This window comes from Xenia sp. Carnegie-2017, unplaced genomic scaffold, assembly GCF_021976095.1.
Source record: "Xenia sp. Carnegie-2017 unplaced genomic scaffold, XeniaSp_v1 HiC_scaffold_24, whole genome shotgun sequence".
Taxonomy (NCBI): Eukaryota; Metazoa; Cnidaria; class Anthozoa; order Malacalcyonacea; family Xeniidae; genus Xenia; species Xenia sp. Carnegie-2017.
The window spans coordinates 8,988,971-9,016,479 of NW_025813487.1; the positions used below are offsets into that span (position 1 = coordinate 8,988,971).

The 27,509-nt window shown below is 34.8% G+C and overlaps 3 protein-coding genes and 2 long non-coding RNA genes across 6 annotated transcripts; 4 read left to right on the forward strand and 1 right to left on the reverse strand.

The window, feature by feature from the left end:
* The first annotated feature begins 882 nt into the window (after nt 1–882).
* Nucleotides 883–5,920, forward strand: LOC124452086 (uncharacterized protein K02A2.6-like). Its single transcript, XM_047002678.1, has 5 exons — nt 883–922; nt 2,022–3,884; nt 3,997–4,133; nt 4,509–5,035; nt 5,119–5,920. Exons 1-5 carry the CDS (start codon nt 883–885, stop codon nt 5,918–5,920), a joined length of 3,369 nt encoding a protein of 1,122 aa, XP_046858634.1.
* Nucleotides 5,921–6,580: 660 nt separating this feature from the next.
* On the forward strand, nt 6,581–15,029 carry LOC124452087. Its single transcript, XM_047002680.1, has 4 exons — nt 6,581–6,732; nt 11,924–12,043; nt 12,644–14,967; nt 15,024–15,029. The coding sequence occupies exons 2-4, from the start codon at nt 11,932–11,934 to the stop codon at nt 15,027–15,029; spliced, it is 2,442 nt and encodes an 813-aa protein (XP_046858636.1). The 5' UTR covers nt 6,581–6,732; nt 11,924–11,931.
* Nucleotides 15,030–18,842: 3,813 nt separating this feature from the next.
* LOC124450603 lies at nt 18,843–20,383 on the forward strand. Its single transcript, XR_006950126.1, has 3 exons — nt 18,843–19,625; nt 19,696–19,896; nt 19,985–20,383. It is a non-coding gene; the product is annotated as an uncharacterized LOC124450603 (long non-coding RNA).
* On the reverse strand, nt 20,139–21,145 carry LOC124450593. Of its 2 annotated transcripts, XR_006950115.1 has the most exons (3): nt 20,836–21,145; nt 20,385–20,640; nt 20,139–20,298 (listed from the first exon to the last, which is right to left on the reverse strand). XR_006950115.1 is itself a non-coding variant. In XM_047001225.1 (2 exons), exons 1-2 carry the CDS (start codon nt 21,120–21,122, stop codon nt 20,439–20,441), a joined length of 489 nt encoding a protein of 162 aa, XP_046857181.1. In that variant the 5' UTR covers nt 21,123–21,145; the 3' UTR covers nt 20,139–20,438. The 2 variants fall into 2 exon arrangements, 1 of the variants encoding a protein (XP_046857181.1); XM_047001225.1 differs by having other exon boundaries at nt 20,139–20,640.
* Nucleotides 21,146–24,756: 3,611 nt separating this feature from the next.
* On the forward strand, nt 24,757–26,427 carry LOC124450599. The gene is made up of 2 exons (XR_006950120.1): nt 24,757–24,904; nt 25,942–26,427. It is a non-coding gene; the product is annotated as an uncharacterized LOC124450599 (long non-coding RNA).
* The last annotated feature ends 1,082 nt before the right edge of the window (nt 26,428–27,509 follow it).

Below are 27,509 nucleotides of genomic sequence, written 5' to 3' on the forward strand. Positions count from 1 at the left end.
CTGATGCTAGCTGTCATAGAGTTGGGGCAATAGTGATGGCCATTGTCCATCAAGAGAGTGGTACGTGGAAGGACCTGGTGGCTGCCAAATCTCGTCTTGCTAAGAAGGGCCTGACAATATCAGGCTTAGAACTTATATCTTCACATATGGCAACAAATCATTTTTATAACTTTAAGGATGCGCTGTACGGATTCCCAAAGGGCAATGCTTTTGCATTACTGGACAGAACAATAGCACTCCATTAGATACGGAATGGTGGAAGTGAGGATTAAAGCAATTCATAGGGAGTCTGGTAAGGAAGATACAGGAAAAGAACTACTACATCCAGTGGAGACACATGCTTGGACAAAATAATTATGCAGACCTAGCGAGCAGAGGTGGTAAAGTGAGTAAAGGAAACGATCGGTGGTGAATGGGTCTAAAGTGGTTGACAACGAAAGAATATTGGCTAGAGGACATCACAACTACGCAACGGACGAACGTCTGGCGGAAACAAAACCTGTAACACAAATATTTAAAACTGCAACCCTGCTACATGACAAGTTTGACGAATTGCTGAACAAATACGATCTCTGGAAAACCTTATTAGATGGATGTCCAGAACAGTAGAAAACAAGGACAAAAGAAGAGTGGTCCATTGACAACAAAGAAAATCAACAATCGGAGATATTGGTGGATAAAACGAATCCAAATCCAAAGTCTAGACATGTATACTGCAAAATTTTGTAAAGATCAGGAGAGGCTGCATCAGGAGAGGCTTGAAGTAAATTTTGTAAGGATCATGAGAGGCGTGAAGTGTAATGGATGAATCCAAGGGGATTTTCCGAATTTACTTGTCCAAAAGTGATGTGTTATCAAAAAAAATTGTTCAAAATTCCCACTATGTCACCCTTCATGGGCGAGAGTTTAACAATAGGCAAAGGTACGTGAAAGTTACTGGGTTCCAAGATTAAGACAAATTGTGAAACGAGTCATAAAGCGTTGTCACGGATGTAAAAAATTTCAAGCCGTTCCCTAACCAAGCCCTGTCTCAGGAAATCTATCTAGAGACCGTACTGAGTGGCGTTTACCGTTCCAAGTAATTGGTGTGGACTACTCTGGCCCGATAAAATATCGTAAAAGGAAAAATATTGAAGGAAAAGCAAGGATTGTAGTGTATGTATGTGCAGTCACGAGACCATTACATCTGGAATTAACAAAGTCTATCGACATTCAAGATTTTCGCTCAACTTTCAAAAGGTTAATTGCACAAAAAGGTCGACGAATGAGTCAGTTAGTGTAAAGTTTCCTGTGGGGTGTCAGTAGTAGTGTAAACAATCCGGGGAGTGCCTAGCATCAACGTTCATTTTATGTTTTATTATTTTTTAGAGATTTGTTATCAGTGCTAAGAAATATCTAAATGCCCAAGCACTAATTTTCTGTAAACTGTAAAGGCTTTCAATAGTATAATGAAGTTGCTACAAACTCCAAATATTGTAGAAAGTTCATTAATCCAAAAAAATTGCGCTTTTACTGTTACGCTTTTCGTTAGTGCTGGCATAATGTTAACATTCTGAAGTTTTCCACCCAATGGTGAGTTGATCTTGAACATAGGACAGTTAAATTGAAAGTTGCGCAAATATCTGCCCTCGTATGAAACATTAAAATTTACATTTATAATGTTTTGCTTGTGACTGAAAATTGATCAATACATTGAATAACAGACTACAGCTGACACAATTCAGATGCTACAGTACCCATTTGTTGTAGACACGCCCCTTAAAAGTGACAATGACATGTATATATATATAGGAATGAGAAATGTTGTTGACACAGATATTAGAGAGAGAGCACAATAGATAGATACTAAAGGAAGAAGAAAAATTCTAAACATTACATTGGCGACGAGGAATAAAATATCAACGCAAACATGGCAACATTTTTATCTCCCATGCCACATTTCAATCCGGATGAAGAAATCGGAGGAAAAATTGCAAATAGATGGCGCACGTAGTTGGCAGATTTTAAAACATTTTTAACAGCCAGTAATATAACAAATAGAACTCGGCAACGGGCTTTACTTCATTATCAAGCAGGACCCCGAATTCGAGAGATATTTCGACAATTTCCAGACCCGGGAGAAGATGATAATTTTGCTAAAGCGGAAATACTTCTTACGGAGTATTTTGAACCACAGAAAAATCGGTTATATGAAGTTTACAAATTTCGACAAGCAAAGCAAGTAGAGTCCGAAACAATCGACCAATTTCATACAAGACTGCGCTCATTATCTAAAAACTGTGAATTTGCTGATGTAGATTTTGAGATAATGGTTCAAATTGTTATTGGTGGACGATCCAGTCGTGTACGAAAACAAGCATTAAGAGATCCTAAATATACCTTAAAAGATCTGTTGCTTGAAGCAAGGCGTGATGAAACAAGTAAAGTACAAGCGGCGGACATCGAAGAGCACTTGGACAGCCACGTTTTACATACACTAAAAAAACCTACAAATAAAAACTCCCAAGCCGATAAACCACAGAAGATATGCTTTTACTGTGGAGGTAACTACCCCCATTTAGACAAACCGTGCCCAGCGAAGAACAAAACATGCGCCAAATGCGGGAAGTTAAATCATTTTGCAAGCCAATGTCGCAGCCGAAACTCGCAGAAAATGAAAACATCCGCTAAACCACGCCAAGACATACGACCGGTAAAGGCTGATGAGGAGAAAGATAGCAGCAGCGACAATAATTCGGAATACTGTTATGCGGTTTGTAACAACAACAAGCCTAAACGTCCTGAAACGTCAATATCTCTCAACGGACTATATGTCAGAATGACAATTGACACTGGCTCAAGCATAAATATAATCGACAAGAAGACTTTCCGGAAATTTCGAAATACTGAGCTTGAACCCACATCCGTGAAAGCATACCCGTTTAACTCAAAAACGCCAGTCAAGATGGAAGGGAAGTTTCGTGTTCTTGCGGAGTCAAAACACAAGTTCACAGTTGCTACTATATATGTGACATCAGACGATGGCGGCTGTTTACTCAGCTCGGAAACAGCGCAAGAACTTGGACTTGTAAGCATAAACTTGAACAAAATTAACACATCGCCAGAAAACTCAACACTTACAACAAAGGATACAAAGCTACATCACATTTTGGACAAACATGCACCTGTCTTTGACGGACTTGGGAAGTTAAAAAATAAACAAATTAGACTAGCAATTGATGACTCCGTGCTCCCGGTTGCACAACCACAGCGACGAACACCGTTCCACCTACGCCTGAAAGTGGAAAGTGAAATACACAGATTAGAGAACGATGACATCATAGAGAAAATACCTGAAGGCATGCCCACTGACTGGGTCTCTCCGGTGGTGATTGTTCCCAAGCGTGATGGTAACATTCGATTGTGTGTTGATATGCGGATAGCAAATACGGCTATCAAACGAACCAGACATCCAATACCAACTGTGGAAGCTGCATCCATGGAACTCAATGGAGCACGTATATTTTCAAAGCTTAATCTTGCTCAGGCATACCACCAACTAGAGCTATGTCCAGCATTCCACAGCATCACAACATTCTCAACTCATTACGGTCTCTATCGTTATAAGCGATTAAACTATGGAACTAATTCCGCAGCTGAATTATTTCAACATAAACTGCAGGAAACATTGCTAGGAATTAAAGGGGTCAAGAACATTGCTGACGACATAATCGTATTTGGAAGTAATAGAGCAGACCATGACCGTGCACTGGATGAAGTTCTTACCCGATTACAAGATCACAATCTCACACTTAATTGCCAAAAGTGCAAGTTCCTGAAGAAGAACCTTGAGTTTTTTGGGTTATTATTCTCAGAACATGGGGTCTGCCCGGACCCAAAAAAAGGTAGAAGCTTTCGTTAAAACTACAATACCCACAACGGTCAGCGAAGTGAGAAGCTTACTGGGGATGGCAAATTACAGCGTTAAGTTTATTCAAAATTATGCTACCATTACAGAACCCCTTCGAAAACTAACACGTAAGTGTGCGCGCTTTGCATGGACGTGGGAACACCAAGCAGCTTATGACAAGTTAAAAAATGCACTAACCAACAGTCCAGTTATGAGTCATTTTGATACATCAAAAGAAACGTCGGTATTAGTTGATGCGAGCCCAGTTGGCTTATCAGCCATATTAACACAAAGAGATCCTAAAACAAACGCCGATAACGTGATCTGCTATGCTAGTCGGGCTCTTTCGTCAGTAGAACAATGATATTCGCAAACTGAAAAGGAGGCCCTTGCTATCGTGTGGGGTATCGAACACTTTCACATCTACCTATTTGGGGCATCGTTTACCCTGATTACTGATCACAAACCATTACAACTTATCTATAATAATCCTCGGTTTAGACCTCCCGCCAGGATTGAGCGATGGTTATTGAGACTTCAACAATACAATTTTCAAGTCATTTAAAGACCAGGTGACACGAACCCTGCAGACTTCTTATCCAGACACCCACAATTACAGACTCCCAAACGCAACATCGCCGAAGAATACATCACGTTTGTCACGACAAATGCAGCTCAAAATGCCATATCAATTGAAGTCATCAAAGAACATACGACCAAAGACATAAGTCTTCAGGCGGTAAGAACAGCGGTCGAGTCGGGTGATTGGAGCAATCAGTCTGTGAAACCAATTCTTAGCATCAAAGATGAAATATCTGTGGACAACACGAATGGCATACTCCTACGAGGAACGCGGATTATCATTCCAACAACCCTAAAAACAAGCGTTGTGAAGCTGGCCCACGAAGGCCACCAAGGAATAGCCAAAACTAAAGCTTTGTTACGCCAATACGCCTGGTTCCCTAATATGGACAAGGCCGTCAAGGATGAAATTGAAGCCTGTCTACCATGTCAAGTAAATGGGTCAACCAGCCCACCAGAACCATTAGCAAGTCCAGAAATGCCAGAGTGCCCTTGGCAAACCATCCATGCTGACTTCTATGGTCCGCTCCCTACTGGACAATATATCATCGTGCTGATCGATAAGTATTCGCGATACCCAGAAGCCGAAATAATCTCAAGTACCTCCGCCAAAGCACTGATCCCTAAAATAGATGCTATTTTGCAAGGCATGGAATCCCATTAAAGTTCAAATCTGACAACGGTCCACCGTTCAACAGTAAGGAATTCTCCAAATATCTACATAAACTTGGGGTGAAGCACGAGACATCAATCCCGGAGTGGCCGCAAGGAAACTCAGAGGCCGAGGCATTCATGAAGCCTTTAGCTAAAGCGATCAAAACAGCCCGTGCGGAACATCGCAATTGGACACAAGAACTTTCAAGATTCTTACTCAGCTATCGCACTACGCCTCATTGTTCAACCAATGTCCCACCAGCTCAACTACTATTTAACCGACCATTGAGAGGTATCCTACCAATGCTAAACCCCAAGGACAAAGTGCTAAATAGACATAAAGAGGCGCAGGCAAATAATTTTGAAGCGAAATCGAAAGGAAGAGAATTGGCAAACAAAAGAAGAACTAAAGAATCAGATATCAGGGTGGGAGACAAAGTGCTCTTAAAACAAAGGAAGAAAGATAAATTCACAACAAAATTTGTGCAAACACCATACACAGTGATTTATCGTAGAGGAGCTAAAGTAGTCGCTGAGAACCATAACCATCAAATAACCAGAAACACATCGTTCTTTAAAAAGATAAGAGACAAGTCGAGAGAATCAACTGATGAAGATGAATACAACATCCACGAACAGCCGTACAGACACAACCAATGCGTACCAGAATGTGAAGAACCAGAACACATCATAGAACCAGAACCAGAAGAGCCAGCTCCAAGGAGATCAACCCGACAAAGAAAAATAACAGAACAATATGGGAACTCAATAAACCCTGACTTTGTTATCCTTTAAGTTGAGGAGGGATGTAGTGTTGTAGACACGCCTCTTAAAAGTGACAATGACATGTATATATATAGGAATGAGAAATGTTGTTGACAGACAGATATTAGAGAGAGCACAATAGATAGATACTAAAGGAAGAAGAAAAATTCTAAACATTACACCATTTATAGCTATGATCTTAAAGGTGGTCATCCCACTTTCATGTGTTTTTTCATAATTTCCATGAAATAAAATGAATTTTTCCATCTTCTCCAAGGAATTGACAAGACCGTGAAACAATTGACAATAAAAATTTTCAGATTCTCATTTTAAAATTACACTAATATTCATGACGGCCTGCTAATTAGCACTAACGTTTGACATAGATATCGAAAAACCTAGCATAGGTTTTGAAAGTCCCAGATCAGGTATTGAAAAACATTTGTTATGACAAACCCAAAAAACATTCTCGTTTTTCATATGCATTGTAAAAATGTAGTAACGTCATTCGTTATTATTGCGTCCTATTTTTTGATGTTTTATTATTTACATATGAGACATTCTAATGAACGGTTTGGTGAAAGTGTTTGAGTTAACGGTTGGTCATATTGTGTTGAGAGTTGCCCAAAGTATATGACCTTTGACCATACATACGTGGAAGTCACGCGAGATCACGCGCGTAACACATTGCACATGAATAAGGAAGCTGCAGCCTGCTGTGAGAAATATTTAAATTCTTTATGTTATCAAATATCATCCACGTCAACGTTAAAAGTTGGCGATATTTTTCTGACGATATATGATCATGATATCAAGAAACATTCCTTCCATCTAATAAAACGGTAAGATAAAGATTTTGCATCCTTAGATGGCGACTCGAATTAATTTTAATTTACGTATCTATCTAAGTAGAACAAAGATAGTTTTTCATTTAAAAATTACTTAAGACTTTGACTAATGTAGGTATGATTCGACCTTAAAACTAGTTTGCTTTGTTATTCTTGATAAGTATTTAAACATAGTTATTGTCAAACCATAAAATACAACAAACATAAACAAGATATTCAAGTTAGATTTCAAACATTGTACATGAAATGAATATAAGTGAAGCAGAACATTAAATCACTGTGTTTAACAAGATTTGTTCTTGTTCGAAAGTTATTTTTGTCATCGTTTAATCTTAAAATGATCGTTGTACAGGGTTTTCATCACTTAGTTACGTACATCAACATATTTTGGACTTTTGATATGATAAAACTTGTTTGTTGATATGTGTTGATTTCCTACTGAAATAACTTACTAAAGTCAATATTTTATATGTGTTCTTCATCTTTTATAACTGATCAATGATTGTGGACAATGTGTAGTAGCTAAATTTATTTTTGTTACAAGATTTATCTATTTACTTGGATTCATTCATGTACAGGAAGATCAATAATTGTTGGGTTGTGGCTTATATTAATTTATGTATATGATATGTTTTTATTCTTCAGTTGCTAGCTATTTCATGTAGTTTGCCTAATTTTTTTAGAATAACAATCTAACCAATGAAAAATTGTTTTGGTCATAAGCGTACAGATTCTTACATCTTTTACACAATTTTGGATCAACTCTCATAAAAATTATGCCCACCAATTTTTCATTTGTTTTCTTATTACAATGTTTTGTTGACCATTTTTATTGCTTTCATCACTTTTGTTGACTTCTTGACACACACCCTTTTTTAGCAAGAAAAACTGTGGCAGGACTGCAGGATGATTGTTAATTTGGAGATCATATTATGTATGCATAATATAGGCTACATGTGTTAAGTTTCTTTGAAAACCATTGTTGTCTAGGGATCATTACATCCAAATGTTTATGTCACCCCAACCACAGTATAGAGAATATACAGTAGGACCACTTTCTGTGCAACTTACTGCTGTATATATAATTATATTACTGAGTGTAGTTTGCAAGCTCACTGCACCTATTGTTCAAAAAATGGTAGTGTCTGACTGCCACTATGTTAATCACTTGCAAAATAAGATATGCATGGCACAAAAATATTCAATGCAATCTACTGTATGTTCTCTATAAAATTATACAATATTTTCTTATAACCGTGCCCCAATGACAATAAGTCTTTCTCACATCCAAAGTCGTGAATGAAGTATTAGTCCAAATAAATTACACCTGCTCATTTTTTTTATCATAATACCTTCTAAACAATGATAATGGTTATGAATTTTTAAAGAATAAAATTTTCAGTGGTGTCGCCAGACTGATAAAATGTTTAGTTATTCTGTGTACGTTTTTTATTCTTTTACTGTGAAAATAATAAGCATTTTACCTTGTGAGTCTTAAAGTGTCCCTTCAACCAAAAAACTCTTTAGCATTATCAAATCTGTCGATGATTTTAAACCTCTTCCAGGCAAAAATTTTGAATTTGGTCTAATCGTTTGATTTTTGTATAAGCGTTAAATTCACGAAAATCGTAAATTCTTGTGAACCATGTCTGTGATAATGAGGAGTCTGAAACTAGCTATATTTTCTGACGTCATCCAAGGTGGTCGTGTTGCACGAGTCGTGTATTCAATTGCTATCAAGTCAATGCTGGCTGAGGCAAAACTTAAGTCTATAAGCGCCTAAAAGCATTAGCTTTGCACTAGTAAAAGCTGAAAAAAGGTAAATAGTTGCGTTGCAGCCAAGTGTACGAATGAGTCAAGCCTTTGCTCTCGTATGAGTCTTCACACTATGCCTTATAATGATAAAAGGCCCGAGGCCAAGCGAAGACGGAATATCTGGGTTTTAAAGCAAAGTGCGTATTTGAGCCTTCTAGTGCTTCAACACTTTGTTCGGCTCGATTAAAACCAGAGGATTGGAGCGTCAGTTTAGTAGTTTGCCGAATCAAAAGAATGCTAATTTTCCAGGTCTTAAAATAGATGAGATTAGAATTTGTGTCTTTCCGACCATCCATGCTTTGGAGTCAAAATCCGAATTATTATCGCTCAAGTTTCATTGCTTTCCAAGTTTTCTGTCACGTATCCCGGAATAAAGTTTTTGTCAGAATTATCTGACTGAACACTCAATTCTTATTTTGATCTATTGCTTTCTTCGCAAGTATGATGTCAAAATACCTTGTAGTGCCAGTTTCTTTTGTATTATAGAAAACGACGTCGTTGGGCCAAAAAATGCACAAATTCCAGATGCCATAAAAGCTTGTTGATTTGACTAAATTTTTGAAATTTTTTCTTAGAAAAGCTTAAAATCATAGTAAGATTTTAGATTGCTAAGTAAATTTTTGGTGGCAGTACCGAAAAAGTGTCTGAGGGAGGCAGTGTCTGTCTGTCCGTCATGATATCTTCGGCTGTGTCCACGTTCATAGTCGCAAATGCGAACGTTAACGAATAGTATTGTTTTGTCTAGTATAGTCAATGCTTGGAACTTGATAGCTACACTGTGAAGTCCGTGCTTGTATTTTGTTCTGTATTGTATTCGTATATCACGTTGTTTATCTTTCACCCTGTGTTCTGTTTTTTGGTGAGGAAAATGTAAAGCAGATATTTTAAGAGATTTTGTAAAAGTTCAAAACAATTTGTCATCTAATGGATAAACTATACTACCTTCTTGTAACCAACCCCAGGTTTTCATTTATAATCACAATGAATTTGTACCCAGGGGCGGATCTAGAGTCAAATCCGTCGCGCGACTGATATTTGAAATTCAAAAATTATCTATTCATATTAATTAAAAATTCATTAATTATTCTTACTTTATTATCGCATTTACATGTGATAAAAATCCAGCTTTATTTATTATTGAAAACTAATGACTAATCATGGTAACCCGATCTGTTGAATTTTAATTGACCTGGAATAACCGACTGATAAGCGGGGTGGCTTGACTGGTTCGACTGATAAAGGAGTCTATGAACGCCAAAAACGCTTATTTCATTGGTCAATAGCCAGATCAGTGGACGATCTGGAATAATCTCGACCGATAAGCGGGGTGGCCGGACCTATAAGGGAGTCCACTTGCTATCGTGTAATTGGTTCCTTTAAATTTTTGTCTTACTGTGATTGGTTTGACCGATTTTGATTGAAAGCCAACTGAACTAACATAGTCAAGCTCACTGTCTGAATTGAATGTTTGATCGTACCATAGTAATTTTCTAAAGCATGATAGAAACTAAACTACAATAAAATGGCATTTATTGAAATCTTTTACGAATTCATATATTGACATGAATGCTGCTTTCCAAACTGGGAATTTTTTCAAGAGGGTGAAAAATTTATGGATGAATTGTAAATGCTTGGCAAAGACGATCTCGCGAGCTACATTTCAGTCATTAAAGTTCCAAAGCAACCCAACATTGTTTTGAGTTTTATCAGCAGAAATTTACATCCAAAATTGTAAGTAAAGGACAAGTGAAGTGTATGCATGAATGTATTATATCAAAGTCAATTTATGCGAGTGTGTGATGCGATTTATGTTAATATGGCGTATGGTAAGCAGATTGATGTTTCTAAAATTGTTGTTTGCCGAAGGACTTTTAGCTATGATTTCTTTAGTGCTTGGGGAATCGTGGCCGTTATATGGCAGCAAAATCCTACATTCCTGCAAATATATTTCAATGGACAAAAAAATCTGTAGCCATAAGGCGCCATACTATTATTTACTTTGACATAAACAAATGTTTGGGCTTTTCAGTTTATGATCATTGATCATTCAATCATTAGACAGTTATACTACATATTGTTTAAGATTTGAGAAAACTAAAATTGATTACATGAGAAGCTGTTTACTATAACCTGTGATTTTGAGTCTTCTGATCCATGAAGCTTTTTATTTTGACAATTTGACTGGAATGGTATTAAACGTGAGTATTTCACATTCATGAAATGTTGTCCCATGTCACATATTGTCCCCTTTTCTAACTGAACACCTCATGTAGAGATGTAAAGGTGTGTTAATCTATGGCTCATACCAGATTGTTTGCCATAAATTCCAAAGGGTTATTGATATATGAAAAGCATTTTCTATGGAGTAAAAATGTCTTTCTATGTATGCAGATAAACCTTGAAATTTGGCAAAAAAAGCAAAGTATTTTTCATGATCACTAGGTAATTTTTCTGATGATCATTATAATTTCTAAAGTAAATTATTTCTGATATACATTTAAACGAGCTTTGATCATATGAAAAGACATTTATCATAACCAGTAAGCATGACACATGAACCAATTTTAACATTCATGTAATTATATAATTAAAGACGTGTTGGTTACATTCTGCTTGAATTTGATAATACAATGCTACTAGTGATAGCTATATAGCACACCTTGCAGAAGATAATAGTCAAGTGAAATGCATAATACACATTTATGGCATTAAGCTGTCATTATCTGCAAATTTTCACTCTGATAATTTTCGCTTAATCTTTGGCAGAAAAAAATTTTGAGTTTTTTCTCAAAAGGTGAATTTGCTGGCACTGATGTGGAGATGGGTAAAGGGTTACAATAAACTTGCATGATTTGAAGTCGGAGTTTTTCTATATCTATGAACTGTCACTTGTATTACCAAATTTCTAACTTAACTCATTACATAGAGTTTTGAATGGGGGTCTCTAGGGGGGTCTATGCCTGACAACTTGGTAGAAATTTTTAAAGACTATAATTGTTTTTGAATAGCATTATTGTAAAAAAAATTTTACGTTCCTAGACATGCTAATGAGCCATATAATTGGCGTGATAATGAGCCTAATTATTTGGCAAAACATTCAAGTATTGTTCACTTCATTTTTTTTTGAAAAAAAACGTAAGCAAACTGTGTTGTTTTTACGCAAAAACGATGCCCACAAAATACATTTTGTAATGCTCTAAAACGCTAAAAATGGTATTTTTAAGGCTCTGAAATTCAAAATTTCTCAGGGGAGATTGCCTCAGCCCCCCCCAGGTGCGGAGCGCCTCCGACGTTTTATGACTGATGTTTGAAAAATCCTAGATCCGCCCCTGATTGCACCATGGAAGTCTTACCTACTTTTTTTCTGCAGGGAGCAACATGGGGTCTGTCTTGAGCTCAGACATGAAAACTAATGGTTTTAAGTTGATGAGATTAATTGTTGATGTTGGTGGAGAAGCTTTAAGAATAACATTGAGGAAACAACTGTCAGGTACTGATTTATTTAATGTTTTGAATGATCCTGAAAATACACAACTACTTTTAAGTCTAAAGAATAGACAAATCCAGCAACATCAGTGGGATCTACTATATCCTGATCTTCCAGTATTACCAAATGAAAATGATTTTGACATTACTTTACTTTGTATTCTCCTACGTAATATTTGTGATTTAAAACCATCACGTGATACAATATGGACGTCAGTAAATGACCCCACTGATCATTCAACTGAAGCAGATATTACCCGTATCAGATTATTTCGTAATGAACGTTTTGCTCACTTACCTAACACTTCAGTAAGCTATGATGAATTTGAAAATCATTGGCTGGAAATAAGCGAACCATTAGTTCGTTTAGGAATAAGTGAGAAAGAATTGGATAGATTGAAAAATGAGTTGTTTGGTAATGAAGAATGTGAAAGAATTTTGAGAGAATGGAATAGATTAAAGAGCGATTTAACTGATATTAAAACTGATCAGAGAGGTATTAAGACAACAGTGGAGGGTGTTGAGAAAAATTTACAACAGGTAAAAGATTTTGTCACAGTAATTAAAGACGAAGTTTATGAAATGCGACATCACCCTCCCTTAGGTCCAGAAGAAGATATTTTGACAAAAAACCTTGTTAGCTGTAACTTTAAAAGTGAAATTAGGCATCATTATGAAAAGTTTTTGCATGGAACACGGGAATGGGTTTTTAAAGAGTTTTTAGATTGGTTTGAAGACGACAATTCTGAAAATCGTGCATTTATTATTTCTGCTGTTGCTGGTATGGGTAAGTCTGTAATTGCAGCTACTTTATGTGAACGTTATCCGCAATACTTAACTGCAGTTCATTTCTTTCAACACAAAAACAGTCGTTACAATAAAGCCAATGTACTTCTTCAATCTTTAGCGATGCAAGTTAGTCGTAAGTTTCCTTCTTACAAACAACTTCTTGTGAAAAAACTTTCAGGTCAACTGTGTGAGCCTTTGAATAATATGAATGTGGAAGGATTATTTTCCCTTCTTTTTACTGAGTTGTTTAATAATATCTCAGAAGTTCCCAAGCGAATGTTAGTTGTGCTTGATGCTCTTGATGAATGTGGTTATCCAGAAAGAGATGACCTTGCTAATTTGATTGCTAATCACTTACACAAACTTCCACCTTGTTTTCGTTTTGTAATTACTACGAGACCTAACGAAGTTTCTTTGAATAATTTCGAAAAATTAAATCCTCTGTTCATTAACTGCAGCGATAAACGCAATTTAGATGATATTAATTTTTTGATGGAAGAAAAATTTGGTTTTGGTTTTAAACCTTTTTTTTTGGCAGAAAAAGCTGGTGGACTTATGTTGCTTGCATCGCTTCTTACCAGGGAAGTTGAAAATCAGTATTTGTCGAATGCGTCCATACCAAAAGATCTCAATGAATATTACGAAATTTGCTTAATAAGATTAAGTAAAGAATTAGATTCGTTTCATATCAGTAACGAAAAGTTTCAGTCAATTTTAAATGCTCTGGCTGTTGCTAAAGAACCTCTTCCTTGGGAAATGATCGATGACGTTCTTTGTTTGAAGTCGAATCGCATATCACTTGGGGTTAGAAAAATTATCTCTTGTCTGTTTGTTATCAATGAAGAAGGATGTGTTTCGTTTTTTCACAAGTCCTTAAATGATTGGTTGTTGGATGATCGAAAACATGATTACTCAGTAAAAACTTCTTGTGGTCATCGACTTGTTTTAGAAGTTTGTTTAAAATCTTTGGATAACATCAAAGCTGAAGGTATAAACTATGACATCATCAAACATGCGTCAGTGAGGTATTCAGTCAAGTATTGGTTGCTTCATTTACTTGATATTTCTGATAATGATTATATTGTTAAAAATGTTGGTAAATATCTTGTTGACTTGGAAGTTTTAGTTGCTTCTGTGTTGGTTGATGGTCGTCGGACTTTTGAAAATTTTGAATTATTCATCGCACATGATGTGTACTTTCATATTTCTGAGGACATTCGATTGTTATTTAATGAAGTTTATTCTGTAATGACGTACCCTATGCACTTTGACAATGAAGTATTTTTTTTGCAATACGTTGCCAACCACGTCAAAGATCATTCTTCTCAGGCCACCACAATGCTTCAAACACGTTTCAAAGATTTACCATATCTAGAGGACACAGACACGGGTTTTGTAAAGTCTCGATTATTACGTTTAAATCGAAATTTGATTTCTGTTGATGTTTCACGAAATCTTGATTACGTCGTATGTGGTTATGAAGGATTCGTCGTGCAACTTTTTTCATTAAGAACAAACAGATGTTTATGGATAAAAAATATTGCTGGTCAGTTTAAGGAATATGAAGAGAGAAAATTTTGCGTTGCCTTCCATCCATTCAATGATTTGATTTTTGCTTCCCAGCTTGATAAGATATTAGATAATAATGGTAAAATTTCCTCCAGTCCGTTCCATTGTGATGAATCTTCTTCTAAGTTCTTTACTAACAAATGTTTTTCTAAGGATAAGTACACAATGGTCACTAGTTACAAAGATACTTTAACAGTGTGGGACGTTAAGAAAGGTGAGAAGAGACGCAGTATTAGATGTAATAATGTGACCTCACTGTGTTTTTCTAATTCTGGAAGATATTTGTGTGTTATTGAGAAAGAAAAAGTTGTTCAAATATTTGATGTAGCGAATAATTATGAAGCATTCGTTTACGACGGTCAGTTACCGTCTAGAGAATTTAGTAAGTATGGTGTTGTGTTTACTGTTGGTCTTCATTCTTGGTGTTGTGGCTTTTCTTCCCTTACGGATAACGATTTCATTGTAAATCCCACAGGTGAGAAACTTCCTTACTTAGATCCTGATTCCCAAACTTCGTTTTATCCTCTCGATCCTTTCGATGACAACAGATCTAGCTTTTCCTTTGATAGAGTAGGAAATTATTACTTTATTTTGTATAACGACAATGTTCTTTTGTTTAAATACAGAGATGACTGTTATATTTATTCAATACCGCGTGCATGTTTAACTAAGAGTTGCAGTTTTAATAACGAGAAATTATGCTCAAATGGAAAATTTCTGTATCGGCGCAATAAAAATAATTCAAGGGTTATTATATACAATCTCAACCCATTTCACTTTGATGTCAAGGATTGTTTTGCTAGTTACATGGTTGCTGTAGAAAATGGAGTTATTTTGCTTACGGCAAAAAATATTCCTGAGCTTTGGAATAATGATTTGACAAAACTTGTTTATAGTTTCGATGAACTAAAAGGTACAACCAAAATTTTTGAGGTGAGTGATAAATCATTTGCTTGTCAAAAAACTGATTCTTTTGTGTTTTTCAATGTTGAAAACAAGCGAAAAGAAATATCAGTGAATTTTGAAAATCATCAAAATGTGCACGTATTTGCATGTAGCTCTAAGTATCACGTGTTTGCTAAAGTTGGATTTAAGGATCAGATAATTTACTGTATGTGGCATGAAGACAAACTTGTTAATGGTTGGGATGACGTAATTAAGGAGGAAATCACCGACAAAAAAAGTGGAGAGTGCCTGCTTGATAGTATTTACTTTATATATTACGCTGCTTTTTCACCTTCATCAGATAATTTATCAGTAATGTGCGGGGGGGTGTATGTAAAAGTATTTGACGTTAAAAACATGCAAATTATATATAGTTCTACTTTTGGTTTTGCTGATCTAATGTTTTTCTTTGTTGATGATAGGTATATAATTACTAATGAATTCAAATTGATTGATTTAAAATATTTTAAGATTGTAAAATTATGTCTGCCCCTTGTGAGGATATCGTTGAGCACTTTTTATTACTGTCGTAAACGCAAACTTGCTTTAATTTTTTCTTCCTTAAAGTTCCCGCCGGTACAATGCGTAAAAATCATCTTGCCACGAGAATAAATTTGATCTTTGATGATAAAATTTCTCACCATTTTGGATAATGACTATATTATCTTTAAGAAAATCTTTTTCACTTTTTATGCATGATCCCTTTCATTGTTGACATTTCAAGTAATGTCTGTTTGCGTATGTTTTCATGAAACGACCTTTGTCTAAGTTTAATTGTTGTGTACAGAGACCGCAGTGTACGATAATGTCAACATTAAGAGAGATCATGTATAAAAGCTGAAATTAATTAAAGATGAAAATTCAATGACAATAAAGGCAAAGCATAAACACAAATGATTTCGTGTCTAAGATAATAATTTTTTTCTGCCACAAGAAAATAATTTTATTAACTTTTATCTTATCACACAAACATATAAAATGCAAGCTATTGTTAATTATTGTACCATAGGTCATATTTTGTTTATATCTACACCATGAAAACATTTAATTTTCATTTTAAATGTATTCAGTGTAGGATGGCTTTAATATTGCACGTTTTTCGATACTCTTTTACACCAAAAACAAGTTCTTACTGATAAAATCAATAATATCTTACACTGAAATAATTTCTTAATACTTTTCATTTATTGCATTTTGATTTACAAAATATCTATGTGTTAAGTTGTTAAGAGAGACAAAGACAGCCCAATTGTTATTTCGGTTATATGAATATTTTCGTCTTTATCAATTTGAAAAAAGAAAATTTCTAATAAAACAATGGTACCTTTGCTAATTTTACAAAAAAAAACTAAAAATTTGGCTGTCTTTCTCACTGACTGTTAAAAAGTAAATCGTAAACTCCACAAGAAAATGACTTATGATTGACGTTCATCATCGTGATAAACAATTTAACCATTGAGATGGATTACTCCAAGCCGTATGAACAGAAAAGTTAACAAAAGTGAAAAAAGTTTTGCAATATAGAGAGACATAAAACAAAGGACAATGTCGTATATGGAAGGATGTTTAATGACAAGTTTTTACTTTTAATGAAATATCGATGTCAGAGATTGTTAACGTTTGAACAGTTCTACTTTAAAAATCAATACTTATGGAAATTGTTTTTTAACAACATCAACTCAAACATCAGTGGACATACTGCAAGTTACTTTGCCAAAGTTTGATATGTTTATGGCTTGTCTATAAAAATCCATCGTGTACTCTTAAGTCAAACGATAATACAGGAAGGAGAAGCTTCATTTCAGGAGGTGACGTAATGAAAGAAATGACAAATTTATGTACCTTGGTTTTCTGTGGATTTACTGTTGTATTTTCTAACGACACCCAGGTCACGTGTTCATTGAAATGTCATCTGTTGTCAAAAGTGGAAGATATGAACTTTTACATTCTTAAAATGCTGAAACTGGCTGTTCACTTTGTTCACTTTTTACAAAACTGAAGCGTGAAAATCATCATCTCATGTAGACGTTTTGATGTGAAAATAACGGATAAGTAATCATGAGAGTGAATAAAATGAATTTGATTTTACTACATTGTGGCTATCGAAGATGGCTAAAGGGATTTTTTTGCTGCATCTATAATTGAAGCTGCTTCTCGATAGAAACACACTGACATTGTGAATATTATGACACACGATTGCCTTTGCGCATGCTCTGAAATATATGTGTACTGAATGATACTATAACATTTGTGATATGAATTAAGATCTTAACAGCAACATGTCATGAAAATTCAAAGCAAACATCAACTATGGATAGTTGTAGAATGAAAGTGATCAGTTTAGTTCATATAAATGGTCAACAAATCATTCACAACAAAAGTAACTTCAACATGTAAGAACTACATCAAGTTACGAGAATGAAAAATATGGAAAAATTTCAACGTCTTTCTTTTTGAAGATATCATATTTCTAAATCCACTGAGTTTTATTTTTTATGTAGTGAACAATTTTAGATCACTAAATTTATTTCATTTTGTGATGTACATATCTACGTATAGTGAAGACTTATCTTTTATAAAACTTATAAACGGACATGTACCATGAATATTTTATATTGTTGTGTGCATATCTACGTATATTTAATAACATCCCTTAAACGGACATTCACCGTAAGTATTATATGTTGTTGTGTACCTATCTATGTATAGTGAGTAGATATCTTTTATAATATCCCATCAATAGACATCTAACGTAAGCAGACATTAGGTCGTGGTCTCAAGGATGTCCGTTTACGAGTAGCTTGACTGTATGCAGACTTTTCATTACTTCACTTTTTCTTTACGTTTCTAGATTTTTCTTTTGCTTTTTAAATTTTAAATGCTAAATAAATGAATCCTACATAACTCAACACTATTTTTTAGAGTAATAGTAATTTGCCAACTTCCATGTGAAGATTACTGGTGCTTTAGAAAAGGAGGTGTCTTACCTCGATTTAAAAATACCAATTTTTAAAATTAGCATTCAATAGTTGTACAATAACTTTCACTCACATTCAGCTACATTATTTGTTGGTAACCGTCATTATATCAAAACAGAACAATTGTAGTTGCCATTTTAAAGATTGGTAAGGATTCATTCATTTAGCACTTGTAAAAAAATATTTAGTGAGAAACTTTCTTTTTGCGCAGTGTTTTGTTGAACTTTGTTTTTTAACACGTATTAACATAGTTTTATCATATTAGTATGTTAATGTAGGAAATAATCGTTGTATAAATATGTTTTCTACAAAATTGTTACAAAATATATATGTGTTGATCTATATTTAGTGTCTTAAATAATTTTCACATTTGTCCACTACACCAAATCTATATTAAGACTCTCGCGAAATTAGGCTCACTTTTTCCTTAAAGTGCTTATCTCACAATTTTTTTTTTGAATTTTCTGATTGAGGTAAAAAAATCATTGTAAAAGCTATTTTACAATTTTCTGATTGATGGCTTCGTTTATGAGATAAATGCGTTTCTTTTCTCAAAATCGGCAATAATGGAGAAAATTGTTGCGCGTCCAATTTGCTTGATGAGAGCCTGAATCGAGAAGTATGTGACGTAACATAAGGACAGGAAGTTTTTCTGAAGTGTGACTTTTGCTATAATTTCTACTTTATTTACTACGGCTCTGCATCAAAATGCCTGATAGATGTGCAGTTTTCGTCTGTTCAAACCGAGCAAATTCTGCGGAAAGAATTTCTCTTCACCGTATACCATTTTACGGTGATGAGCGTCCTGAAGCGAAGCGAAGACGTAAAATCTGGGTGAATTTTGTTGCAAGAAAACGCGCTCAATGGACACCGACTAAGTATTCGGCTGTTTATTATTGTGATGGCAAGGAAACTTGGGCAAAGTTCAAATCTTTCCTGAGTCACATAGTAGACAAGCACACCAATTTGGATAATCCACTGTTTTCAAGTTGTTTTCATGGCCCTGATGTTAAACCAAGGGAATATTTGTTAGAAAGTTTGTGAAGGCATTATTTAAAGATAACTTCCCTAACAGTTTATCATCATTCTTTGTTGTAATGTTTAAGGTTCAGTTGCTCATGAAAAGCTTAGTGCTAAATTGTTAAACCCACAGCTGATGAAGTCAATTCACCAGGCTTCACCAGTTGCTCAAACAAGTTGTTTGGAAATATTCCTTTCTGTCCTGAATCATTTTGCTCCAAAAATGATTCATTATTCCTATGTTGGAATGTATTGCAGGTGGGCGAAAATTTCCAATATGACAATGTAAGTTGTTGCTAAATGTGTTGCTTTGCATCATTTCATAGTATTGAATACGACAATAATTTCTTTTTAGAGTATGTGGATGAATTATTTCAGAGTGTGATGCTGTCAATAAAAGACAAAGACGCATTATCAAATTCACAAAATCTTTTGAAAGAAATGTCCCCACCACCAATGAATGTCATGCTGCAAAAGCAACCCAGAGCTGAGGTGTTACTAAAACAGGTCCGTTGAAAATGCTTTGTGGTCAATGATGTCCCTCCCTCAATTCCAGGTAATTAATAATGATTATATAAGATGTGGTAGCTAAACATGGTTTGAAAATCATTTTAAATAATAAAAATGTTTTTGTTTCATGCCAGCAGCTACCAGTGTGCCATTCAGCTGTCAGTCAAAAGTGGCAGTTTCAAAAGAAAAGAGTCAGCCAAAATGTTTGACATGCAAGAAGCCAATGAAAGGTCACAAACATGTGGCAGATTGCCCAAAAAATAGGAAAACTTAATTTTCACATCACTCATTTATTTCATTTTTTTCGTACTCTCTAAATTCCAACTTTTTATCATTAAATTTTGATCTTATTGCATGGTATGCACATGCTGGTAATGGTCTTCTTTCTTCTCCTAAGCATCCATAAATCATAGATGTAAATTCTCTGTATGCAACACATCGTAAAAACCTGAATATAAAGCCAAATCATTACTAATGTGTCATAACACTAAAATATACTTAAATACTGGGAAATAACATAATATGCTATCATACATGTTTTCAGATCCTGTTTCTCTGTATCGTCTTTGTTCTCTGGTTTTGTATTTCCTAGCAGCCATTTTTTAGCGACCACTTCTCCAAACAAACTGGTCTGAAACCTGGGTGTAGAGTGACACAACATGGAATAGTTGACAGATCTGCCAGAACCGACTGGTGTGTTAAGCTTTCAGCTACAGACTTAAGTTCTTGGCAGCACCAGGCCTCTAGAGGATTCTGAAGAAGTGTAACTTGACAAAAACCACACTTGCACCTGATCAATAAAGAAAATCACATTAAAAAATTGTAATCGAGCATCTTTTAACAATTTTTTACCCAAAAGTAAATAAAAAAAGCGATGGTAATCTTGAATAGAAAATTGCACGTTTATGTCTATATTTCATAACTTGAAACCTGAATTGAAATACATTTCATAAGTTGAATTAAAATTAGAAATTTTATTACTCACCAAGAACTCAACTCAACTGTGTGATCAAGTCTTTTTTGTAGCATTTCAAGTTGCTTTTTATGTTCATTTGACTTTTCCACGTAGTCTTCATACCATGCTTGTTCGGCCATTGGTTCATCAGCGTATAGATAGGACTCGGACTCGCCGTGATTTCCATCTATTATATTATATTCCTGGTCATTAATGTTCCTTGTTTCGTCCTCGATGACATAACCGGGAATATAATCATACTCCGAATCACATTGCGAACTATGAGAGCTTTCCGAATCAGAATTCAACTCCGCCATCTAATTGTTGATAACAAGCGCTTGACTTGTTCCTTAAGTTACGTCACAGAGACTTGATCCAGGCCCTATGCCAATTATCAACTTTTACTGTCAAATTTCATATTTGATCAATAATAATTCGAAAACAATGCAGCGCATGAAAAAATTGTAATATAAGTTTTAGATTACTTTTGAAGAAGCAATACGAAAATTCGAAAAAAAAAATTGTGAAATAAGCACTTTAAGGAAAGTACATTAAGTGTTTTGTTAGATAGGGAAAAAATCATAAATTTCCACAACTCTTCAATAAAATTAATTTTTTTTGGCAAAATATCGTTGCAAAATGCTATGATTGACCACAGCATTTTAGGTAGACTTCCCATTGTTTTCTTAATTCTTTTTTATTAATAGTTCATTTTCGTCGCTTAATAAGCTCGAGAAACGCTTTTTAGCTTTCGGCTTGGTGGCTCTTTTATTCGTTATGATATTAAAATGAGCAGGCAACACCTTTTCACTTGTTTTCCTGGCAGGAAACCGTGCATTTATTTTAAGTCATGTGACTACTAATAAACCAATCGCAATTACTATACACAGCACCTATATAACAATACAATTAATTTTGTAAATAGACATAATTCGAAAGTTGATTTGCTGATTTGAATGGTTTGCCGCATTCCAAATCAAAATCAAACGACTTTCATGCACATCATTAGTCTCCTAGAATTTAGTTCAGAAAAATGCATCAATGGGACATGTTGATCAGGAATTAAATTTTCATAATAAGTTAAATTTTATACTACTGCTTTTTTATACATCCTGTATTTGTTCCTTTTTGGGAACACCCCGTATAATGTATATATGTACATAAAGAATGGTTCACATGGTGAGATCATCAGCTACAATTACATCTTTTACACGTAGAATCTTATCAATTTTCTTACATTAAAGTTGTAGCAAACAGATACTTTAATACTAATGCCTTAATTGCGTAATATGTAATCATGATTAATATAAATCGGATATGTTGACAAGAGCTATAATTAGGGATGAAAGTATTGAGAAAACAACAAAAGAACGTACGTAGAACTTAAAAGTGTTTGACGTTACTTAGGCCTAGTTCAAACGTCGAATTTTACATGAACCGAACACATTTAAAACAAAAGATAATGAAGAAACTAATCTCATTTTCTTTTATCTTTAATGCGTTCGGTGCATGTAAAGTTCAAAGTTTGAAACAGATTGAAATTAAAAGGTATCACAAAAACACTTCAATCTTGAAGGAAAAGTAACATTTATATTTTTTGATAAGCATCCTAAACACCATGTGATTTTTTTTATTCTGTCTATAATTAATTAAAATTGTATTGCTAGTCCTGATTTCAGGACTTTCAAACCGGTTTGAGGAAATGGCACTTATGTCATATTATTCGTCATGGTCATTTTACCCAAAAAACAGTTGAGATTACTTCCGGTAAATGAAGTGAGCACAAATTCGTGAACGGGTTTTTGACTGTACCACCATACCTTATTTTCTATCTGATTTTCTCATCTTTGAATGTTTGGGTGTCGAGGAGAAGCGTCTTCCTTTCAAATTTTGGCTCATTTTATTATGGGTTAGCCGTTAGCATTTTATATACAGACATAAGATTGAGTTTATATGAAATATAACAAATTGGATGTTTCTTAAAATTGCCATGAGAGTTTTGCCAAATATCCACAACCTCTTTCCCATTCCCCCCGTATGTTTAAAGCCCAGTTAATATTTCTCGTGTCATGGGCGTGTATGCTACTGGACGTAAGTAAGGAACCAAGGCCGTTATACAGCGTGAAGCGCCCAGGGTGGTGTATCGATTACAGCCGAGGCTCTATAAAGGTCGTTGATTAACTTATTATACAATGGAAGACGTTTTCCATTGTCTTCCATTTGTGCAAAAATTTGATTGTGTATCGAAAGAAATTATAATATAAACGCAATACGTGAAAGCAAAAACACTAAAAGAGCTGTGAATCCTACTCTCGACCATGTAAGTTCTAGTAAACGCGAGTGTAGTACTTCTATCATATCTGGGGGAGACAATGATTGTAGTATAGTGGCAAGCTGGATACAACAATGTATTGGGAAGTGGAGGGAGCTAACTGACGATCCTTTCATTTTATCAGCTGTAAGCGGATACAAGATTGATTTTCTTATAGACCCAATCCAACTGAAACAACTCCACTCTATAAAAATGTCTCCTTCGGAAGTCCAAAATGTCGATCGTAAAGTTACAAAATTTCTAGAGAAAGGTATCATTTTTGCAAGCATGCATGAACAGGGCGAGTTTATCTCCAATATCTTTCTTAGAGCAAAGAAAGATGGATCTTTTACAATGATATTAAACCTAAAAGAGCTCAACACATTTGTAACATATCGCCACTTTAAAATAGAATCTATCCATACTTGTAATTAGCTCATGCGACCGGGGGGCTACATGGCATCCTTTGACCTCAGAGATGCCTTTTACTCAATACCAATGCACATAGAGCATCAAGGAAAGGTAATCTGTACCAATTCACATGCCTTGCTCAAGGATTATCTTCCGCTCCACGTTTATTTACAAAGATACTCAAGCCTGTATATTCTTAGCTGAGGGAGCTTGGCACATTTCTATTATGGTTACATTGATGACTTTTTTTTAATGGGCTACTCTTATTCAGAATGCGAGCAAAACGTACATGACATTCAACAATTGTTTCAGAAGTTAGGATTCCTACCCCATAAAGATAAATCTGTTACAGAACCCACACAGATTTTACAACATTTAGGGTTTGTGTTAAATTCTATAGATATGACTATCTCTATATCCATAGAGAAACACAACAAATTATGCGAGGTTGCAAAGGGGGTGCTAAAATCTGACTCTCCTAGCATACGGGAAGTGACAAGTCAATTAATATGATAGTAGCTTGTTTCGCTGGCGTTGAATATGGCCCACTGTTTTATCGTGATCTTGATAGGGACAAAACAACAGCTCTTAAGTCGAACATGGTAACTTTGATTCGACATTGAAACTCTCCCCTTCCGCGCTGGAGGACGTATCTTGGTGGATTAATAATGCATAAGAGTCGAAAAAACATCTGAATCACTGCAAGATTGACCACGTATTGTATACAGACGCATCTACCAAGGGATGGGACGCAAGTAGTAACAAACAGTCCACCGGAGGCGAATGGTCACTCGCCGAAAAAGATTCGCACATTAATTGTCTGGAACTCAAAGCAATACTGTTTGGGCTACAAATAATTTTGTTTATTATCATGTGGCAATAACTTCAAATTTATATGTGTAAAATACAAAGTACTTTCAATTAGAACTATCCATCTTGTTGTTATTCTAATTAAATAAACCCGATCTACATAAAAGTTATAACTTACCTTTCTCCTTAGATAAACCTTCTCTTTAGTGGCGCATGAAATCGAATTGATATTCGTGCAGCGGGATGAATTTAAATTTAAACCTCAATTTTTTTACGCAAGTGCGGGAAGCAATGGCGCGAATGATTGGTTGAAATAAAAAAATATTGTTTGCGCTATTTACGTTGAACCTTCTCCCGAGTCCCCCCGACAGACATATTCCGCGCGTACAATCATTGTACAATCGAATTTGCCCGTTTGTTTATGAGTGTTTGGAAATACATATGAGTGCGAGAAAATATAGAATAAAAACTGTATGTAAGTGACCACTAAAGATGCAATTTCAAGCAAACCGAGAACCGTAAATACATTGCGATAAATGTTTACAACACAGTATGAAATATACAGAGGTGAGTTAAATTTATTGATGATTTAGTATCGTGGATTTTGAACTAAACCGAAATTTTCAAGTTTTTATGAGTTATGGTGTATAGTGAGATGCCCGAAAGGCAGCACATTTTTTTGTTCATTTTATTTATATTGTAAAATGTCATTGCCGCATTCGTTTAAGCCCGGTTTCCATATAATCGTCTCGATCTTCAATCCTCTGAAAGCGTACAAGGACGATTAGAGCGATTTTATGGAAACATATTCAAGACTATCGAAACGAACATGGCCATCAAAGCGATTACAATCGTCAAGATGGAACTCTGTTCTATATAGACGATTAAAACGTTTGCGTGCAATATCGTTCCTGCACGCTTTCAGACGACAGACGATCGAGACGATTATATGGAAACAGGGCTTTATGTGTTAAATTAGACTACACACCAATGATCTAAGAATGCAACAGTAACAAAATATTTAAACAATACCATCAACCTCAGTTTGGTTTCATACTGTGATGTTTTTCAAAACTTAAGTCATACTTTAAGACTTAACATAAAGTAAGATACTTTTTTTACTATTCCCAAGATATTGACTTATAATTATAACTAATCTTGCATTCTGAACATGACATTATTTGGAACATGACATTATTTGCTTCTTCGCAAAACACTGTTACAATTTTACCTTATCATGTGCATTAAGCAAATCATATATTTCAAGTCAATACATGGAATCATAGTGCACTTTTTTATCTTTTCAATAGCATAGTAGGGCTATCAAAATGACATAAAAGTTTAAGTTTGTTTTTGAAGCTAATTAGTGCATGTTTCAATCTAGATGGCTTTCTGTTATCAATTATAGATTGCTTTGATTTTGGAGAAAGAAATTTAAGCAAAGGGGCTCCTACCCTCAAATACCAATTTGAACCCTTTCATCATGCCTAACTTGCATCTTCATATACGTAAATGATACATTCAAATTAAAGAGTTTTGTTTTACCATCCTTGGAGTATTACAGGAATTTGTTACTTTGTTTTATATCTTCCTAATCTCTCTAGATAGCTTCAACCAACTTCTCCAAGAAGCTAGACCTTACCTTTGTTTGAAAATTCATCTGTGGCTATAGTTGAAACTTGTATTAAAGATGAGGCTAGTGGTGGGGTGAATCAACATGAGAATCTCCATTCGACAAATATAATTACCCAAAGTTGTCGCATCCTTGAGGAAACTATAGAAGCAAGGTTTGCCTATAAACAGTGCATTTTTTGGTGTCATTGATGAAGGGGTGTTTTTTATTTCACATCAACTGCATCACAACTATGACAGGTGACAACTTCTGTTTTGATAGGTGAAATTATAACCTGCCTTATTTTTTAAACAATATTCTACCAATTCACACTTTTCCACAATTATGGAACACTTAATTTATACATTGCAGATTTTTTGCCTTAATTAAGTTATAAAATGGAACATTATGTCCATAATAGCATTTTCAAAGAAAAGACCATGACTAATGTCTGTCAAAGGAAAAAATATGAATCAAACAGAGCAAGCTGTAGTTAATAGAGAGGAAGGGGTTATTTTAAATGTATGAACATGTCTGTTGTGGGTTTTCAACTCTTTGCTATACCTACTGTAGGAATCAAAAGGCACAAAAAAGTCAACCTTTTTGTTTATTAGTTTATTGTCATTATTTATTTTGTATAATCCTTAATCACTATGGATTTCAAAAGAAATTAAATAACTAACATAGTAAAACATGTATACGGTATATAAATATTAGTGCCCTCCCCCCCAATCATCAATCAACAACCGCTACGCAATAAAATGTCCTCCCCAAAAAACATGTTTTCAGTCATGTTTTTTTTCTTACATAATGATCTTATTAAAATTTTTTGCAACTTGATCCTACAGTTGTTGGGACATGTTTTTCAAAGATAAAACAACTATTACACTAAACAACTATTACATCAATACAAAGTAATGACAAAATTCTATTCAATACAATTCTAAAATAATTCTATACTTATCATCAGATAAATCGACTCGAGATGCCCCCTCACCCTTTCAATGCGTCGAAATAATTTAATGCCTCATTGAATCCCGGTCAGCCCATTAACTGACTAATTTTCCGTTGTTAACATTTCTTTAATGAACGTCTTGACAAAAATGTTTTATTGTGATTAGCTCCTTCGGAGCATATCATCTTTCACAAAGACCTGCGTTCAAATCACCTTCAATGCGTTTAAATAAAAAAAAGTCAGAATTTTCAGATATTTTTACGTTTTAATGTCGTTATGCAAAGTAAAGATGGATAATGTTGTAGGTTTAGATTCATGAGACGATATTAAATTTGAAACTATACTTTAATTTTGTCCAAATATTTATTGAATCTTGAAGTCGCATCTTGCTAATTTAAGGTTAGGAGAGGGTTTAAGGATGTTTTGGTTGACGTCACCAACATCTTAATGCCTAAAACGATGATATTTGTGTTGTTTAATAGGCTGAATAACTTTAACTAAATAAGGATTTGCGTAATATCACAGAAAAATGGTCAATTATCATTTGCATTTTAAGTATATTAATGAAGGGAGAGCATGTTTCTTTTGTTTGGCAACAATATGTT

What these genes read in the sequence shown, in the direction of transcription:
- LOC124450593 (XM_047001225.1), bottom strand. Translation starts at nt 21,122, where the DNA reads ATGGCGGAGTTGAATTCTGATTCGGAAAGCTCTCATAGTTCGCAATGT. An exon ending in ACAGTTGAGTTGAGTTCTTG is followed by an intron (nt 20,641 to 20,835) that starts GTGAGTAATAAA and finishes TTTATTGATCAG; the next exon opens with GTGCAAGTGTGGTTTTTGTC.
- LOC124452087 (XM_047002680.1), top strand. Translation starts at nt 11,932, where the DNA reads ATGGGGTCTGTCTTGAGCTCAGACATGAAAACTAATGGTTTTAAGTTG. An exon ending in ATTGAGGAAACAACTGTCAG is followed by an intron (nt 12,044 to 12,643) that starts GTACTGATTTAT and finishes ACCCTCCCTTAG; the next exon opens with GTCCAGAAGAAGATATTTTG.
- LOC124452086 (XM_047002678.1), top strand. Translation starts at nt 883, where the DNA reads ATGTCACCCTTCATGGGCGAGAGTTTAACAATAGGCAAAG. An exon ending in ATACATCAAAAGAAACGTCG is followed by an intron (nt 4,134 to 4,508) that starts GTATTAGTTGAT and finishes CCACAATTACAG; the next exon opens with ACTCCCAAACGCAACATCGC. An exon ending in ATCATCGTGCTGATCGATAA is followed by an intron (nt 5,036 to 5,118) that starts GTATTCGCGATA and finishes CTATTTTGCAAG; the next exon opens with GCATGGAATCCCATTAAAGT.